The 19,459-nt window shown below is 41.8% G+C and overlaps 1 protein-coding gene across 1 annotated transcript; it reads left to right on the top strand.

Moving 5' to 3' along the window:
- The first annotated feature begins 5,613 nt into the window (after positions 1–5,613).
- On the top strand, positions 5,614–18,564 carry SPTSSA (serine palmitoyltransferase small subunit A). Its single transcript, XM_088456521.1, has 2 exons — positions 5,614–5,893; positions 17,848–18,564. The coding sequence occupies exons 1-2, from the start codon at positions 5,761–5,763 to the stop codon at positions 17,949–17,951; spliced, it is 237 nt and encodes a 78-aa protein (XP_088312647.1). The 5' UTR covers positions 5,614–5,760; the 3' UTR covers positions 17,952–18,564.
- Positions 18,565–19,459: the final 895 nt, after the last annotated feature.

Here is a 19,459-nt window from a genome sequence, read left to right as displayed (position 1 = left end):
GGACGGTGTGGAGAGTTATCCTAGGGGTACTGCCGGGGTCATATTGGTAGACTCCACTCCTATTTTAAAACTCATGATCATAAGGGATATGGTTTTAATCACATTAAGAGTCATAAAAGACACACACTCATTTTACTACTGATACTCCCAGGTATAGGTACGCATCAGAGGATGGTCAAAAGACCAAGGTGGAAAATTCTTAATAACTCATATATAAAAATAATTAAAATGTTTGAAAAAGAAAGATATTATAGGTAAATAAGGTCTCATACTGGTACTAGGTGCAAGATACATCGGATGAAGTATCGGGAAAAAAAGAGCCATTACTGTAAGCAAAGGTGTGAAGGGTTGTCTCACAATTCCAAGGTGTATATGTAAATACTGTGGTTTAAATTCAGAAAAAGGGTATACAATGGTGCAAAGACAGCACCTCTATACAAACTGACACTTCTTCCCTGGACACTTATCATCAGCTTATAGAAAGAACAATAAAGTTGATTGTTGGGTATGTAGTCACCATGTCATTCAGGGAATGTTGGGTTAATGGCTATCCCATTACACTCAAATCAAACAACATTTCACTCGTTATGTGGAACTCACACACTTGAACCTTATAATGTGAATGGCTCCATGGGTTTAACATTAACAAGGTATGCAAGGTATGATCAGGACAATAACATGTCTATTAACAAAATGGTACAGGAGCTGAATGTATTTATTTGGGAACCAGTGTTTGTAACACAATCTTACAAGGAGGATCTTACAGAATTAAACTTGTTTGGGGATCTTTAAGAGATCATTAAATACACGAAACCTAATAAAAAAAATTATATGTGAGTGCATTAATAAACTGTGTAATAACAGAAGGAATGTCGGGGTACAATAACACATACAGTCATCATATCGCAGAATGGAACAAGAAAGAAGAAAGCGTGGATGAAAAGGGTGCCCGTTGTAATGTTCCTTATAATGCTTTTTCTAACACATTGGCTAATAAATCATGACACTACCAAAGGGGTTTTATTATATGTGGGGGCATAAGGCTTATAAATGGTTACCGGTGAATTCTTTTGAAATGGGTCTTATAAGAACATTGCTACTTGATGAAAAGGTAATACAACAGAAAAATCTAAAAGAAACATATGAAATAATTACTGTGTAAGAATGGTAAATAGAAATACAAATTGTATATGGAAAAGTACAAGCACCTCTTTACACTGTCCCAAAGTTATAAGGTTGGTTTAGGATTTGGTAACATAATAACATTTGGTACATAGGGAATTAATAAACAATATCGCAGACATTGTGGTAAGAGAGTTTCAAGCAATAAAACATTGAATTAAAATGCACAACACACTACCTTACAGCTGTGACTTTGGGTATTGTGTCACATTACAAACAGTATATGGGTTAAAGTGTCATACATACATCACAAATTCTTCTGATGCAGAATAAATAAACATGATGGTACGATTCCTGACAGTTGGTTCACCTGGTCGAACCCCAGTACCTAGTTCGCATGGGTTGAAAATTGGTTTGGTGGCATTATGCACGCAATGGGAAGATTATTTTTTTTTGTCATGATAATGTTGTTGATTTTCTATATATTAGTGAAATGCTTCAAGAAGATGTTCCAGTGCATTAAGAAGAAATCAGACGATGCAACCTATGAGAGATATGAACTTTCTTCAGAGATATGAACTTTTTTCGGAGTTATGACCCCTCAAAATTCATGAGGATGGAACTGATAACGCCGGAATATGTGACCGTACATATTCCTTCAGCAATTCACGAATATATGCATGCTTAGGTCTTTTATTATTATTTTCATTGCAATTAAGAGTATATAGAAATGATTCAGAATATATATTAGTTGTAAGTTGCGGAGGACCGTCACGTGTCGAATGGCCTCAGGCCTAGAGATGAGGTTTACCCTCTCTCTAAAGTAGGCAGGTGTGTGTCTGAAGCAACAGTTATTATTGTTTAATATTGTTTAATCTAAAAGGTATAAGTGTTATTACGGAAATAGGTACAAGTCAGAACTGTGGAAAACTATTTGTTCACTAGCAAGACAGAATCATGGGTTAGTTTAATACTAACAGACTAGAAGACAGCATGTCTCAGATCTGTCTAAACAAGAAGGAAGCTAATCAGAATAGCCTTGGCCTATATGCGGTCACCAGTATTTTGAGAACATAGAAAGGAGATTCTAGGTTTTGTTATGATTAAAACATATTATCAGTGAAATGTTTAGTGCGCATGAATATTGAATTAATTAATTCATATTCGCCATTTTAGAATATGTTAGTAGCAGAGAGAAAAAAAGTATAAAGGATTGATCAAAAAGGGGAGGGGTGGGTCAGTCGGGTTGAGCAGGAGAGAACGTAGGTCGAGAGAGTCGCGGGGCGCTGGGCTGTAAGTATAAACAGGGCTGACTGTCACCTTGGGAGTCTATGCTAGGCATTGTAAATAATCATTTTGTTACTGTTGCTGAATTAATGTTTTTTAGGTTGTAAGTCTGCTTTGACAATAATACCATAATACATGTATAATTGATTTGCTTTTTAAGTAAAACATTGTCATTTATTTTAAAGTTGGTATTGGTGTGAATTATTCAATTTCTTCTTATAATAAGTAAGGATTAAAAATAATATCCAAAACACCTCGTGATATCACCGTCTTTTTCAATACATGTAATATGTTTCCCAACTCTTTCAATACATTTACTATGGTTTCCGGCTCTTTCAATGCATTTACTATGATTTACGGCTTTTTCAATGCAAGTAATATTATTTCCGGCTTTTACTCTCTTCCCCACATGGGTATGAAGCTTGATGCGGTACAGTATTGAAGTACTGTCAGCAAACATTTAACAAGATTACAGTATTACATTATTGCTCTGCAGTGCCATCATGTTGTCACGTGTTCAGGGGCAACCAGGGCCCCAGCCATACTACTTTCCTACCCAACCGATTTGGTCGGAAGCCTCCCGAAAAACGGGTGCGGCTCCCGACCTCCCAGGAAGGCAGGCAATCCTCCCGGCTGCCGCCCACCCCTTCTGCCCCCCCCCCCGCAATTCCATGTAAAACCCCCGCAGCGGGGGGGAGCGGTGACGCAATTCACGCGGAATCGAGTCATTTTGGCACATCCCCCGTTTCACACTGCCTGTAATATTGGCAGTGTGTAGCGGGTGCGGGCCAAAATGACGCAATCGCGTGGCTCCGCCCCCCGCCCGCAAACTATTGACATCTGGCCAGCCCCACCCCCATTTGCTGGCCACGCCCCCCCAGTTATGCCGATCTGGCTGCTCCCTCCCGGAAGGGGCAGCCAGATAATCTGCACGTATGGCCCCAGGAGGTGTGGCTACCAGCACCGGGAAGTACAGCATTGCCAAAGGACTTGACAATAAAAATGTCACATTCTTTTTATACCTGGCTATCGCTTCTCCAGATATGACTGTGCTCTGTACCCTAGTTATACAAACTTTAAAAAATATACATGTCACATAACTTACTCTAGGGGGTCAATTCAATTATTTGCAAATTACTTGTGGCCAAAAGTAAGTGCGGCTATATGTCACACTTACGATATTTCCGGACTCGCGGATTTTCATTTTCAGACCCCTAGGGCTGCAAGCAAAAATGTGCGAGTCCAGGCCGCGAGGTGCATGAGTTGCGGTGCCGGCAATGGCTTAGAAATGCTGTTGCAAAGGCGTAATTGAATCAACTCCTAAAGGGCCTAGTTATCAAACCTTTTGCCTCTATAATCATGTGGAAACAGTAATAAAGTAAAAAGGATATTTATTATGCCTATAAAGCTGGAGATGGCACAAGTATCTCCTGCGTTACTGTCCATCAAACAGTATACTATCAAAGCACACTGCAGTCCACATACAATGTATGAGGATATTGCCTCTGTGCTATGTATCGCTTCTAAAACGTCTAGAATGATTCTGGTAGCTAACGCATACTTGTCTACTCTCTCAGAATGGCTGGAAGGCTCCTGAATATCAGGTGCTGATCCCAGCCACCTGGATCAGCTCACTCCTAGCTTTACCTGTAGGAGGAGGATCTGGAGTGCAAAGATTATGGGCCTGATTCAGAGCCGCTCGTAAGCGGCCGCTCGTTCGCACTGAGCGATGTTCGCACAACTGCGCATGCGTACGGTTTGTAATACGCATGCGCGAACCAGTCAGTGCAGCCAAAAATCGTTTGTTCGCTATATAGCGAATGCCTGCTACTTTGAGTGACAGGATGAGGCGTATGTGGGTGGTAACAGGGGAAGGTGCTTGAAAACAGGGAGTGGAATTCAGAACGCAGGCGTGCTTAAAGGTCAAAACAGGCGTTTTAAGGGTGTACATAATTAAAACAGCAGCGTCATTGACCACGTCACCTGGTTGTTTTATAGTCAGAACTGCTCGCAATATAGTGGTAGGAAAAACCAACCACAAGAATAGCGAGCAGTTCATACGCTGTTCGATGTACTCGATTAATCTAATAAATAGCGGACATGACGTATGGTGCGAGCGGCAAGGGGGCGTATTTTTCAAAATTTCGACCGCAAGTTTTGTTCGCTCGTTCAGACTTAGAGACGTGAACAGACCGCAATGAGCGAATGGTTCATTTGAATAGCCACCCCTTGTTTTTGAATGAACGACCGCAAATAGCGAGCGGCTCTGAAATGAGGTCCTATATTTAGATCCCCCCGGCTCTCAGTGTGTATCCGTGACCTAAGAACTCGCATATGCAACAACAGTACGGGGATGAAACCCACCAGTGTAACCTTTTAATGTCACTATGATGATATTGAGGATGCAGCTTGTATGTTTTGCTAGTACAGCTTCTTATATGAGCAGCTGTCCCAGCTCTGGGGCAATGATAAGTTGCTGTGCACAGCACTGATAAGGAACAATAGGTTCCGAGAGATTTATCACAGGCCACTGACATGCAATAACTACCTGTGTGAAGGCAACAACATATAATTATTTATCACCTCATGGTTTACAGCTCTCTGCTGACACATACACATCTGCCAGGAGGCAGTCACTGAGCTGCTAACATATATATCCCCGCCCAGTGGCCTGACAGTGATAACACTTGCTCTGGGGACATAGGGGGAGATATATCAAACGTTCTAAAGAGGACAGGTGGAGAAGTTTCCCATAGCAACTGATCAGACTCTAGCTATAATTTTATGGCTACAGCTAATTTCCTTCAGTTTCTGTACCCTGACGTCATCAACTACTGTCCATCGTCATTCCCTACCATCCAAGTGGGCATAGAGGGGGCATATAAACGCAAGGGGACAGTTTTATTTTTTTTAGTGGACTGTGCGGGCAGGGAAAAGCACTTCCACCCTCACTGCACGTCAGTTCTATGTACAAATACAGAAGGGGAAATGGCTGCTAGCTAGAAGCTGATTGGTTGCGATGGTCAACTTCTCCACGGCCCACCTGTCCACTACAGAAAGTTTGATACATCTCCCCCATAGTAAGATATCCCTGAGTGAGAGAGGAGACCAGCTGTGACGTCAGGGTCCCCTCCGTGAAGGGGATTTAGACATTACCATGTACACAGCCGCACCCCGCACCATGTGACCAGATGGTACTATAGTCACGTGGTAGCGGCTGTGTCGGGGCGGGACCCGGGAGGTGACGTCACCGGATCACACACTGACGGGGTGCGGCGGCGGCCGGCTCGTACTACGTAATCTCCCCCTACGCTGCTGTTCTCCTGCTCCTGTCTCCACACGCCGCGGAGGATGAAGGTGTCCTGTGAGTCCGGTGTGCAGGGCTCTCTGGGCCGAGCCTGGAAGCAGATGTCGTGGCTGTACTACCAATACCTGCTGGTGACGGCGCTGTACATGCTGGAGCCCTGGGAGAGGACCGTCTTCAGTATCCTTCCTTATTTGAGTCTGTGGGACTATAAGTACCATCATGCCCTGTCCGTCAGGGGAGGAGAGCCACCGGGTGCCGGAGCTCGCTGCATGACGGCTGCTATACGTGTGCTGCTGTGTAACATACAGACCTCTCCATGCTCTATATGTCTATGACAGTCTGATCCCCGCTGTACAGCGCAGTGCTTGCAGTAGTGTCTGCTGCCTTCCTGTGTATCAGACAGTGATGCATCATGGGCTTTGCATACAGCTGACAATTGCATTGTACGGCAGTGATCACCTCATTCCACTGTAGGACTACGTAATCCTCTACATGTTACATCACCATTACAGCACACGTATGGCAGAGTCCACATGGGACCTCATGCAGGTGACTGAGTTGCTGGGAGAACTCTGCACCTGCCCCTGTGTATGGAACAGGGCTGCCTGCCTAGCAGTCTCACTGCCTGCTCATGTAGCCAGAGAAGTGCCACCCTCCAAACGGGTGTGGTATGATTGGTTCACATTCATAATGTCTACATGGATGATAGGGTGACATAACAAACTGTCAGTGGTGTCTTTCCGTGTCACGGTGGCAGTGTCTTCTTCCAGATCCTGGCGGTGATGTCTCAGCAGTAGGATTCTGCTGAGTATTCTACGCCCCCCCCCCCCCCCCATCCCTTATCCTAATCCCTAATCTTCTGCCTAGTGCCTAACTCTAACTGTTGGTATCCTCAGGATGTCAACATTGCATGTGATGACATTCTGAGGATGTCCACATGTTGTCTGTCCACTGTGGTGTTGGCATTATTAATGTCAACATGGTTACTGTCGACAATCTGCCTGGATACCCCTCCAAACATGGCAGCTGCTACATGAGTGTGGTATAGAGCTTGGTTATGTATAAATGCACCATTTATGTAATGTGCTTGTATTTTAATTTTTTTTATTTTTCTTTCTAGAGCTTCATACGCTTCTTTTGCTATGTTCTATAGTCAATAGAGGTGATACTTTAAAGCAGCATTCACGTTTAGTCCATATATATGTACTTTATTGACTCCTTCCTCTTATTGGAGTCTCATGAATTACATACAGAAACCGTTTTTCCCAGGACTCCACTGTTACTGTTGTGTAATGCTCACAATTTAATGTTTTTGTGCATACTACTGTAGAAATGCTGCTGAGCTGACTGTGGGGGCACCAATAAGAAAATGCAATCTGCGTGATTGCAGCTGTTTATTGGGGTGTCTCCACACTGTCCTGCCCAATAGTTAAACATTTTAACAGGGTTGGCGGTGTTACTTTATAGGCAGTGGATGAGCTATTTGGAGAGATTGTGTTCTGTCCTTTTTTGTTAGACCTTTTATTATTGTATCTGGCACTGTATAGGGGATGCCTTCGGCATCCCGGCTGTTGGGATGCCGATGCTTAAGGTGTGTACACACTGGGCGATTAGGAAAGACAGAACGATTAAGACATCGCAATCATACAGTCGTTCCTGATCACCTGTAGTGTCTGCACTGAATGATCAGTTGTTCAGTGCAGGCACAGTCCATCATTACAGAACATGCCAATCTGTCGTTATTGGCAGATTGGCCTGCATGTACAGGCGATGGACAATGTTGGAAACTGCCAGCGGAAGCGCGCATCGCTGGTCGTTTCCGACATATAAGTGCCCAATTGGTGCACGATTACTGAGCGATTGCATGATTACGATGTCGTAATCGTGCAATCACTCAGTAATATCGCCAAGTGTGCACGCACCATTACAGTACCGGTGCCAGAATCCTGACCGCTGGGATGCTGAATGTAAGTAGCAGGGTTGGGGGGACGTTTAGGGTTAGGCACTAGGTGGAGGGATAGGCACTAATGGGGGAGGGGGAGGTTTAGGATGCGGGGAGGTTAGGTTCAGGTACTAGGGTGGGAGTTTAGGGTTAGGTACCAAAGAGGGTAGGGAGAGAAGGGTTAGTATATCGACCAACAAGTGTCGGTATGTTAAACGTAAGGATCCCGGCGTTGGGATTCTGACCACCAGGATCTCGACTGTTGGTATGTCATACCGATACCCTATGTAGTAGAGCGGACATCTCAATGATTCTCTCTTCCTCTTTTCTTTATCAAAAGTTACATTCAGTACAACATAAAATAATTTAAACTTTGAAAAGCTTAAAAACTAGCACCTGATTCAGCAAAGTACATTTGTCATAAAATACCAGTGCTACATTCTGTTTTGGAGGAATAGTCTAAATATTTGTGGTCTGAGCCTTAAATGTCGTTTACATCTCTTAGTAGCTATTGATTATATTTAGTATTAGAATGTAACTTCATGTTTCAATCAAATATTCTATTATTATTTTACATATACTGTTTTTTTTTTTTCTCTTAATAGTAAACTATCCCATTTGCACCCTTTTATGTTAGTGATATGTCTCATAATAGCTTAAAGTTGTTTTCCACTTAATATAACCTCTGTTCTAAATGGGATGTAGTCATAATTTCGACATTTACATGGATAACACCAGTGTTGACAGTTGTGTTGCTGTTGAACATGTCGGCATCTTCAGAATATAGACATGTGAAATGACGTTCTGCAGGCAGTGGGTGGAGGTTGAGTATTAGGCAATAAGGGCGAGGTGGGGGTTAGCAATACTCACCGCCAGAAGCACCACAGGATGCACCGGGTGTCATCAGGACATTAATTGGTCCGCTGTGCCAGGTAAGTCATCTCTACACCACCAGGGATGTTTTGTTGACTGTTCATCCGTGTTGACGTGGTCAATGTCGACATTACGACCATATAGATACCCTCATGTTGGCATCTGGCTTCCCAATAATGGTACTTTGCTGTACAACCTTCTCATCCTCTGCCAAGACTAATAGTTTACCCTATTATAATCATGATCTCTGCCTGTCATCTTCAATGGTTCTTTATTCTTTCTATAGCATGGGAGATCTAGTATCACAGGATTATAATTAGAGCCACCAGAGGGGTCCAGGCTACTGGGATCCTGCTACATAGCGAGTGATGGCCCCAAGGTGGTTTAGTACAGGAGATTTTTATTTTATTTTTTTCTCCCCTTTAATCGTCCAAACTCTTACATCAATGTAAAGTTCCTGTAAGGCTTCATAATGTAAATGTTATCTTTTGCATAGAGTAGCTAGGTGTATTGTCTGCATTTATACCAGTATAAGACAAATATTAGTCTTTCTATGTAATCTAGTTTGGACCTTTTATTCCTGCTTGTGCTAGCAAATAGATGTGTTCTACATGGCTGTTTAATGGAAGTGCATTATCCTAACAAGCCAATTTACACACTGTACTCCTTTTAGGTATACGAGTTGAGATCAAACAGACATTGATGAATAGTTGGTTACTGGGTAAAAGGTCATGTAAAATGACTGATTTACTGTGGTATGGATGATAATGTGACTTTTTTTCTTTGTCTTGTGTGAAGGTGCAAACTCTATTTTATGACGCGTCCCCCGTGAAAGAAACATTGTGTTGGGAGGATAAGAGGAATGATCAGACACAATGCTGGTCAGACGGCTAGGTGTGATGACATCATCGCACAAAAGTGGGTTCTATGGACATTGAACACTGTGGTTGCATTGGGATCTTTAAAAGGGATGTACAGCCATGGCCAAAAGTTTTGAGAATGACACAAGTATTGGTTTTCACAGCTTCAGTGTTTTTAGACTTTTTTGTCAGATGTTACCATGTTATACTGAAGTAACATTACAAGTGTTTTGTACGTGTCAAAGGCTTTATTGACAATTACAATAAGTTTATGCAAAGAGTCATTTGCAGTGTTGACCCTTCTTTTTCAAGATCTCTGCAATGTGCCGTGGCATGCTGTCACTCAACTTCTGGGCCAAATAATGCCAACAGTAAGGCATCCTGAGACCATTCATGTGTGGGGTTGCTTCTCAGCCAAGGGAGTGGGCTCACTCACAATTTTGCCTAAGAACACAGCCATGAATAAAGAATGGTACCAAAACAACCTCCAAGAGCAACTTCTCCCAACCATCAAAGAACAGTTTTGTGACAAACAATGCCTTTCCAGCATGATGGAGCACCTTGCCATAAGGCGAAAGTGGTAACTAAGTGTCTCGGGGAACCAAACATTGAAATTTTGGGTCCATGGGCAGGAAACTCCCCAGACCTTAATCCCATTGAGAACTTGTGGTCAGTCCTTAAGAGGCGGGTGGACAAACAAAACCCACAAATTCTGACAAATTCCAAGCATTGATTAGGCAAGAATGGATGGCCATCAGTCAGTATGTGGTCCAGAAGTTGATTGACAGCATGCCAGGGCAAATATTGACTCTTTGCATAAACTTAATGTATTTGCCAATAAAAGCCTTTGACACTTATGAAATGCTTGTAATGTTACTTCAGTATATACCATGGTAACATCTGACAAAAAGGTCTAAAATCACTGAAGCAGCAAACTTTGTGAAAACCAACACTTGTGTCATTCTCAAAACTTTTGGCCATGGTTGTAGATGACAACCCGGCGGTTCGGATGCTGGCGTCGGAATCCCGACACCAGTCAAACCTGGTGCTGGCATCCCGGTGGTAAGCTTTGGGGTTAGGCTGCGAGAGGGGGGGGTGGGGGGGGTACATCCCAGCAGGTGTTAGAATTCTCACCCAGTCGGGGATTCTCACTACCAAGATCTGAGCATCGGCATCTCGTACCCAACCCCTTTAAAAGCCAGTAATGGTACTTTCTCTTCCTTCACCTGGACACAGATGCCAGTGCCCTTTCTCCCTTCCCATCTCTTCTACCTGCTCTCGTCTTACCTGCTATAGGGGACAATGTAGCCTATATAATGGCCATATGGAGCATATAGGTTTAATATTTCAACTTTTGAGTTTGTAATCTAAATGTTATTCTTGTGTTAAATATTGTTTCAGATATATACAGTACATATAGGACACTTTCATGCATATTGTTGAAATGGGATTTGTAATAGAATCTGGCATTAGATATACTGATAGTTTATAAATACACACATGCGTTTAAAGTACGGAATTCTAGTTATTAAGTGGTTATGAATATTGGCAACTCAGGGACTTTCTCATCCTTTTACATGAATCAGAATATAGTGCCCAGGATTGAAATCACCCTTAATCAATATAATAAATGTAAATGACAAAAGTTAACTTTTTTATTGATAAAATATCTAATCAGAATTGGTAACCTAGATAAGCCCTGACTCCTTTTAGGTAACATTATTTCATTGTGATAGTGAAATGACCATCTGTAAACTACTCACGGTGAATTACAGAAGCTAAAGGTCTTGCTTGTGCTTTATAATTTAAGTATTTTGAGCTGTAGTGAACAGTCTTGATGGTACTAATTTAACTTTATTATTTATTAACATTTTCTCATCTAGTGCCAGAATATTCCATTGTGCTTTTTACAATTGGACTTTAATTGTCTGTTTACATTTCCTGTCCCTTTCATGGTTTCCTTGTTACAACTACAGAAGCCATAAGACTTGCGTTAGTTGTAGTATAAAGCTGGGTATGCAATTATCGGGCCAGTGACCTGATATTGGCTGATCAGCCCGATAATTGCATAGGTATGAACGCTGGAGCGTTGGCCGATAAGCGGCTTCAATCGCTTCTACAACTGTTGCATGGGGAGGTCGCATCTTCTGTCTTGCTTAAACATTTAGATGCCTGACCTCCCGATCTCTCTGAAGAAAGAACATGCTGAGCTAACAATAGTTCAGCATGGACAGGGTGCACACTAATTGGAAAATTGAGAACCTGAGTGTTTATCTATCTGATCTGCACAGTGTGTACCCAGCTTAAGCCACTGAGTGGTGTTCTAAATACTAGGGTAAAACACTGCTTCCAGCAGTCTACGGGCTGCATTTAGATTGATTCACAAAATGTTGTGACTAAACAGCTTAGGTGGTTACGTCACTGACTTAATTGCCATTGTGTTATGCTGAAAAATATTATTTTTGGCAGGTTTGTGGATTACATAGGGAGTGTTTAGATCAGGGGCTAATTTAGAACTTGAATGCTAATAAAATGCTATTGAATGCTAAATGCTATTAAAATGAATTGACTAAAGAACCACAGTTGCAAGCTTATGGATAGTAGAAACTAAAGCAAGTTGCCTGCAGGTCTTTTACCAGTAGCGAATGTGCCAGGTTTATATCCATATGTCACTTACATCCTTGTTTCCAATCTTTTGATTTGTTTGCAACTACCCATTCGCTATTAGATGTCAGGAGAGTCTCCCTAATATACAGCAGATACAACTCTCCATATCGTGTGAAAAAGATTTTTGCTAAAACACACACACAAAAATGAATATATGCATGATATACGGACTAAACGTCTATTTACGTCAGGGGTGCAGTGTCAGTCAGTCACAAGTCCTCTTCATGGTCTATTTGCAGCTACCCCCAGGCACACACAGAGTAATTTTACACTACCTAAAGGGATTGTGGTCTCTCGCTGCATTTTCCCCTGTCGGTTTATTGGAGTGAGCTTTGTTCAGTATGTGTTTTATATCTGATGGCCAGCTATCTCTTACCAATATGCTAATACCAGAATGTCGATATTCTGTATGTTAACATATTTAGATTGACCGATGTGTTGACATTGTGTCGACAGTGATGTTGACAAATGCAGTTAGGGTTGCCTTAGGCTAAAATAGTACTGTCAACAGTTTGACTACCGACATTTACAGTGTCTGCATGTCCTCTGTCCACATTATGGTTACACCTAATGAATTTGTACATTCTGCATGTGGACATATACCCAAACCATTCTGCCTCTGGTCTCTCTGTATGCCATGGCTAAGATCACCTTTTTTTTAGCTATTTAAGCCCTGCATAGGGTAACACTGTTGTCATGACAGCTCTTTAATTCACTCCCCAAACATACAATTACACACCCACACTAAGTTGTTCAACATTTCAGTGACAATTCTTCTCTGTAACTGATTTACATATTGGCTGGCTGGACTTTCATGTTGCCTTCCTCCTATGTGCCACTGTGGCCTTTTGGCAGCATTAAATAAACATTTGCTGCAATTTTGCATTTAGAGGTTTTTTAAATGGGAGCGATTTCTGTGTTTTCCTACAGCAGTACTGCTGTGTGTACAGACGTGTCCTCATACATCTAGCCTCAATAAATCACCCACAACGCACGCTTGCCTGGCGTGGGTGAGCTGCCAGGCCCTGTGCTACTCTGCTAGTGTCAGGCGGCTTCTTTTTTTTTTTTTTTTTGCAGAAAATGCATATGTCACAATACGATGCGACTAGGACGCACCAGAAGACTGTGCTGATTAATTTGATATGCCACACTTGTACACCGGTGTCTGTATATGAAGCACAATGGAACTTGGAATTCAAAAAGCTGTGCCCTCTACAATGTAGCACTTCATATACAGATTCAGAGACTCAGTCGCACACAGATTTCCAAGTGTCACATATCACATTGGCAGTGTGCTGGTGCTTCCTAGTACCATCGCATTGCGACTCAGACACATTTTCTGCAATAAAACCTCCTCGTGCTAGCAGAGTTTCACTGTACCTGGCGTATCGAGAGGGGCTTTTTGGTGCGACTGCAGGAAATGTGTAAGGACACATCTCTATACTTGGATATGGCTTCCTTTCCCTTTCAGTGGTCCACATCAGATGGGACGATGTGATGTACGGTAGAGTTCTCTGCACATGATTCATCGTATGGCGCATCTCCAGTGTGTACGTTGACACAATATTTTGCATATTGGGTGGTCTGTAGATCGTCTGAACTGTCCAGAATGTACCCAGATTATAGTTGTGGAAATTTCTGAGCTGTGGTAGTTTATAAAAGGGTTTATGGGTCTGTAAATGTGTTTTTTATAAAATGTAAAAAATTGTAAATAATATATAGTACTCTTCAAATAATCATTGCTGTGTTTAGTTTTTGTCTATTGCATATATGATTAAGTACTTTTTTAATTAAGACCATTAATTTTTAAGTTGTATTCAGTTCAATTTGTTCATCCACTGTGATGTTGCTAAACATAAATAAACCTTTTGTCTTTTTACCTCTGTTTACAGCAGCAGATTGTTCTTGCTTGTACTGTACTTTTAATAGAACGTTGGTTTGATTTGTGCAGTATTGCGCTAATTTGTAAGTTCTTTCCATTAGCACATGTAATAAGTACATTTCATTAGCTACGCAGATTTCAGTAATGTGCCTCAATAGTGTTTCTTTACGAACAATGTAGTCAACGCTTAAAGCAAAAAAAATAAATAAAAACTACTAGATGAGTGATTGGCTCTGTGTAAGTATTCTGCCTCAGTAAAGTTCCAGGAGATGAGCCCTCTGCTTATTCAGAATTCTACATGTTGTGTCTGTGTATGACTGAGTACATTTAGATCTAATAACCATTTAGTAATTTGCATTGACCTATCAATGCTACAAGCAGGGTTTGCTTAGTGTATCCTCGTCTAGTCTGTTGAGCCAACAGAAGTTTTTGTTTAGTATAAATTGCATATTTTATCTACGTGATTTAGACCATGCTTTTTAGCAGCCTGTTAATAACCTATGCTCTCCTTTAGCACCCAATATGTAATTTGGTATATTGCTGTTGATACAAACAAAGGGGTATACTTACTAAATCACTGTTTTTCAAAGCTGCAGATTGTCAATACCCCAAAGATTCAGAAGTTCTGCCTTAAGGACAGGTTAGGTTCCTTGTATTTTTAACCTCCAAAGACTCAAGTTTTGGAAACATTACAGCATTGACGTTAGCTGTGTATGTGATGGGTTGGCGACCAGTCTGCCTAATGTGTTTATTTTATGGCATAATAAATTTGTAGGTCAGGGAAGTTGAAACTTAACTTCATGTAATTCCCTACATCAGTGGTTCCCAACCTTTCTTGAATCACAGCACCCTAGAGTATCAACATTTTTTTCACGGCACCCCTAAGCCAAAAGTTTGTTATTGAGAAATTTAAAAAAAAATGATTAAGTAAATTGTGCTTACCTTAGGTTAAGTTATGTGGTGGTGGACAGGGATGCACTTCTGTTTGCCCACATATTTTATGTTTTTGCCTCTTACATTGACCATAAATAGTTTGATTTGGTGCTGGACGACCAACCTGAGGCTCCCCTGAGAGTGTCCTGGGGAACCCCAGGGTTAAGTTATGTGGTGGTGGACAGGGATGCACTTCTGTTTGCCCACATATTTTATGTTTTTGCCTCTTACATTGACCATAAATGGTTTGATTTGGTGCTGGACGACCAACCTGAGGCTCCCCTGAGAGTGTCCTGGGGCACCCCAGGGTTAAGTTATGTGGTGGTGGACAGGGATGCACTTCTGTTTGCCCACATATTTTATGTTTTTGCCTCTTACATTGACCATAAATAGTTTGATTTGGTGCTGGATGACCAACCTGAGGCTCCCCTGAGAGTGTCCTGGGGCACCCCAGGGTGCCACGGCACACAGTTTGGGAACCGCTGCCCTATGTTTATGGCCATTGGAAAGAGTTGTGGCCATATGTAGTACTGTTTAAACATTAATTCAGTCTTCAGAGAACTCTACTGGACTTTAACAGATTAAACAAAGGCAAAGACTTGTCTGTATCCAACTTGCTGCTATATCGCACTGATATCGGATAGTGCGCGTACCCGTGGGGTCATACATTGCACCCCCAGATCTTACTGCAGGTTTGTGGGGCATATCGCACTGTGTATGGGCCACTTTAGACCTTATGAAAATGTGCTGTGCACAAGAAAAGATTTGACCTATAGTCACATCTAATGCACACCGGATATATTTATTGCAGACCATTTGCTGTTTAAAAAAAATAATAAAATGTGTATGTGTGTGATGCTGTCCCTGATGACCATAGATATTGTTGATTAATTTCCCTCCAACTTTCTGTAGTACAGGGCAAACTATTTTGGTTGTACACACTGATGGCTTCACTGAAATATCTATCATAGATATCTATCTTTTTGCAGGCAAATCTTTACAAAATCGTCCAAGTTGGCCTGCATGCATGAAAAACCATAGCTATCATTATCGTTCATGCAGGAACGTGCATCGTTGGTCATTGTCAGGTTGGTGACTGCAAAAAAGTGAACGATATCGTTCAAATCGCTCATAAGTTGTACCAAGTGTACGCACCATAACTCCCTGATGATTTAAAATAATCTTGTCCAGTGCCTTCCAAAGTTTTTATATATATATATATATATCACATCTATCATCACACCAAATGTTGATTTGATTTAGATTTTTCTTCTTTTCTTTCACTTTGCAGTTTTTTTAATTGATAAAAATAAATGAAAATATTTGTTGTATATTTTAACAGAAAGAAAAATATATGCGTGTGATCCATATATGAAGTTTGTGAGGAAATGTTATCCAGTAAACTTATATATTACATTTTGGCATCATGTTTAGCATTAGGTAATTTAATTATACTGCATTTTGGGGCAGCACAGTGGTTAGCATTACTGCCTCACAGCACTAATCATTGGTTAAGTCCTCACCAGGGGGTTTCTATGTTCTCTATGTGTTTGTGTGGGTTGGAACCAGGTAGCTTACAATCTCAGAAGTATGCTGGTCGGTTAGTTGGCCTGCCAAAATTCATGTGTGTTGTGTGTTTGGAATATAGACTGTAAGCTGAATTGGGGCAGGGACCGATATGACTGACTAAGGGGCAGGCCAAGCTCTAGGGGTGTTCGACCAGTGCGTTCGCACAGGGGTGCCACCTGTAGAGGGCGCACCCCCCCCACCGCCACGGCGGTGCCGAAACCCCGGAGTGTGGATGGATGCCACGTGCGGCAACCATTCACTGACTGGAGACGGCTGGGGGAAGCCCAGCCAGTGACTAAGTGCTGGGCTTTACCCCCAGCCTGACGTTTTTTGGAGGTGTGCCATGCCTCCAAATAACGCCACATAGGGGCGTGGCCTATGGCAATTAGGCCACGCCAGAAAATTCGGTCACACTGTAAGGGCGCCTTCTCAAGAGCCGGCACAGGGTGCTTCCGACCCCTGGAGCCGGCCCTGCTAAGGGGGGAGTTCAATTGTTAGCACTGGGCATCTAACTAATGGGCGTCTATTGAAGCAATTCAATTGTTGCTCTGATCAGCCGCCCATTAGTATTTTGCACGCCCAAAAGGACCGGGTTTAGACACGAAAAGTGGCTAACACCGTCTAAAAGCCGGTTTTGAATGTCTTTTCATATTTTTTTTTTTTTTTTTTTTTTCCGCCTCCGGAGGCTGCGAGAAAAAAAATGTGACCGCCATGGCTAATCTGCATATGATCAGAGCAACCATTGAATTGCTTCGCGATGCCCATTACTTAAGATGCCAAAAACAATTGAATACCCCTAAATATTCTATGTAATGTGTGTGTGTGTGTATGTGTATATATATATATATATATATATATATATATTATAAAAAAAACCCTTCTTGAATACTGTAACTCAAGGTGCATACATGAAATTCGGGTTTCCTAAGAACCTGGATAAACCTTGCAGCAGTTTGTTAGCTGTGTGACTGCCATGCTTTTCATGGCAATGTTGTTCTGATGATGATCTCCTCTGACTTGTCTTTGTATTGATTTACAATGATTTTCTAGTTACAACGTACACTGAATACAAATCAGGTTTGAATTCTTTAGTGTAACAGTTGTTTTGAAATGGTCTTAAAAAATGTAAAATGATATTAATGCCAGACATCCTTTAGCAGCACGGGAAATTCTGACTTTGGAAATAAGATGCTCATTGTTATGCATGGACAGCCGTTTAGCATAGAATTTACTTCAACAGTGTTGCTAATGGTTAAGGGCTGATAGTAAATCGGCTACTAGGACTAGTGACATCACTACTGGGGAGTTTTAGATTATAATTATGTGTATGCCAGCTCCTATAAAAGTGCTACTTTTTTTTTTTTTTTTTAATTTCTTGTTGCATTTCTTAACCCTCCTTCCTCAGACTCCATGTTGGTCTCCATAGTTGGAATGGCTCTGTATACCGGATATATATTTATGCCTCAGCACATCCTGGCAATTTTGCACTACTTTGAGATTGTTCAATGACACAGAAGCCCTTGCCTGGCAAGGGCTTAGAGGACCGAGCGACAGTCTTGGCCACTTCTGGCATCAGGCTAGAATCCAGAAGTTGGCATCTCTGTATCAACCTGCACGGATGCCAAACGTGATCAGCAGGCTCTCCAGTGAAGCTGCCACAGCGTTTTCTCCGCTGATGAGGGCATTTGCAGCTCTGTTTTAAATTGTCATCCCCCATCGTATCAACAACCCAAGGACTCTGCAACACATGGCTCTTGTGTCGGGGCTGACAAGCAGTATTTTTTTTTGTATGTGTTTTTGTAACAACTGTTTTCAATATTGCACTGTAAATGTATTTAGTTTTCAGGTGCTTATTTTTTAAAAAATTTGCAGCTTACTTCACAAATATAACAGTGCTAGAGATTTGTACACAATCCTCTTTTAGTTATTTTACTTTTTGCTTATGTGACTGAAACACTTTCCACATGTACATCTGTTGTTGTAACACCATTTTCAATACTTAAATTTCTTTCTGGATAAACCGAAAAGAAACGAATTGGCTTTTGCTATGTGCACAGGTTATTACCCGTTCAAATAAATATTTTGGAGCCCTGATAAAGGTTTCCAAAAATTGTGAAATTTCCATCTCTGCTTCTTTTTGTTTTCAGAGTTTATAAACCCCCATGTGAAGATGCCGTGGATACAACAACCTCTCCTGAGTTTGAACAGTCATTGAGGATGGGAGAGGGTGGAAACTACAGATTTACCCAAATTTCTTATTTACCATGCATGCAAAAATTAAAAAGCATTTGCACCCCTTTCATTGCAACATGGTTTATTCCAGGAGCAAATTGCTGTTTGTTTTTGTTTTTTTCATAACTCTAAATAGGACCAGGATGTTTGTTTGATTCTGGAATCCGATTTTTTTGATGAAACATAGGGCCTGATTCAGAGCCGGACGCTATTTGCGTTCGCTCGTTAAGAAAAAGGGGACGGATATTTAAATAGAGCGCTCGCTCTTTGCGGTCTGTTGACGCCTCTATGTCTGAACGAGCGAACAAAACATGCGCTCGCTATTTTTTAAAAAACGCCCCCTGGCCGCTCGCATCATACGTCATCTCCGCTATTTATTAGATTAATCGAGTACATCAAAAAGGCATCTGAACTGCTCGCAGTGCTTGTGGTAGCATTTTCCTACTGCAATCATGCGAGCAGTTCAAGCTAAAAGACAACCAAGTGACGTGGTCGATGACGCTGCTTTGTTAATTATGCACACCCTTAAAACGCCCGTTTTGACCGTTTGGCACGCCTGCGTTCGGATCTCCACTCCCGTTTTCAAGCACCTTCCCCTGTTACCACCCACAAATGCCTCATTCTGTCACTCAAATTAGCAGGCATTTGCTATTTTGCGAGCACACAATTTCCGACCGCAATGACTGGTTCGCGCATGCGTATTACAACCCATACATATGCGCAGTTGTGCGAACATCGCTCGGAGCAAACGAGCGGCCGCTTACGAGCGGCCATAGTGTGCCGTT

Source organism: Taudactylus pleione, unplaced genomic scaffold (assembly GCF_031769625.1).
Source record: "Taudactylus pleione unplaced genomic scaffold, aTauple2 ptg000707l, whole genome shotgun sequence".
Lineage (NCBI taxonomy): Eukaryota > Metazoa > Chordata > Amphibia > Anura > Myobatrachidae > Taudactylus > Taudactylus pleione.
Note: the sequence above shows the minus strand (reverse complement) of the source record. Positions and strands in the feature narration are given on the sequence as shown.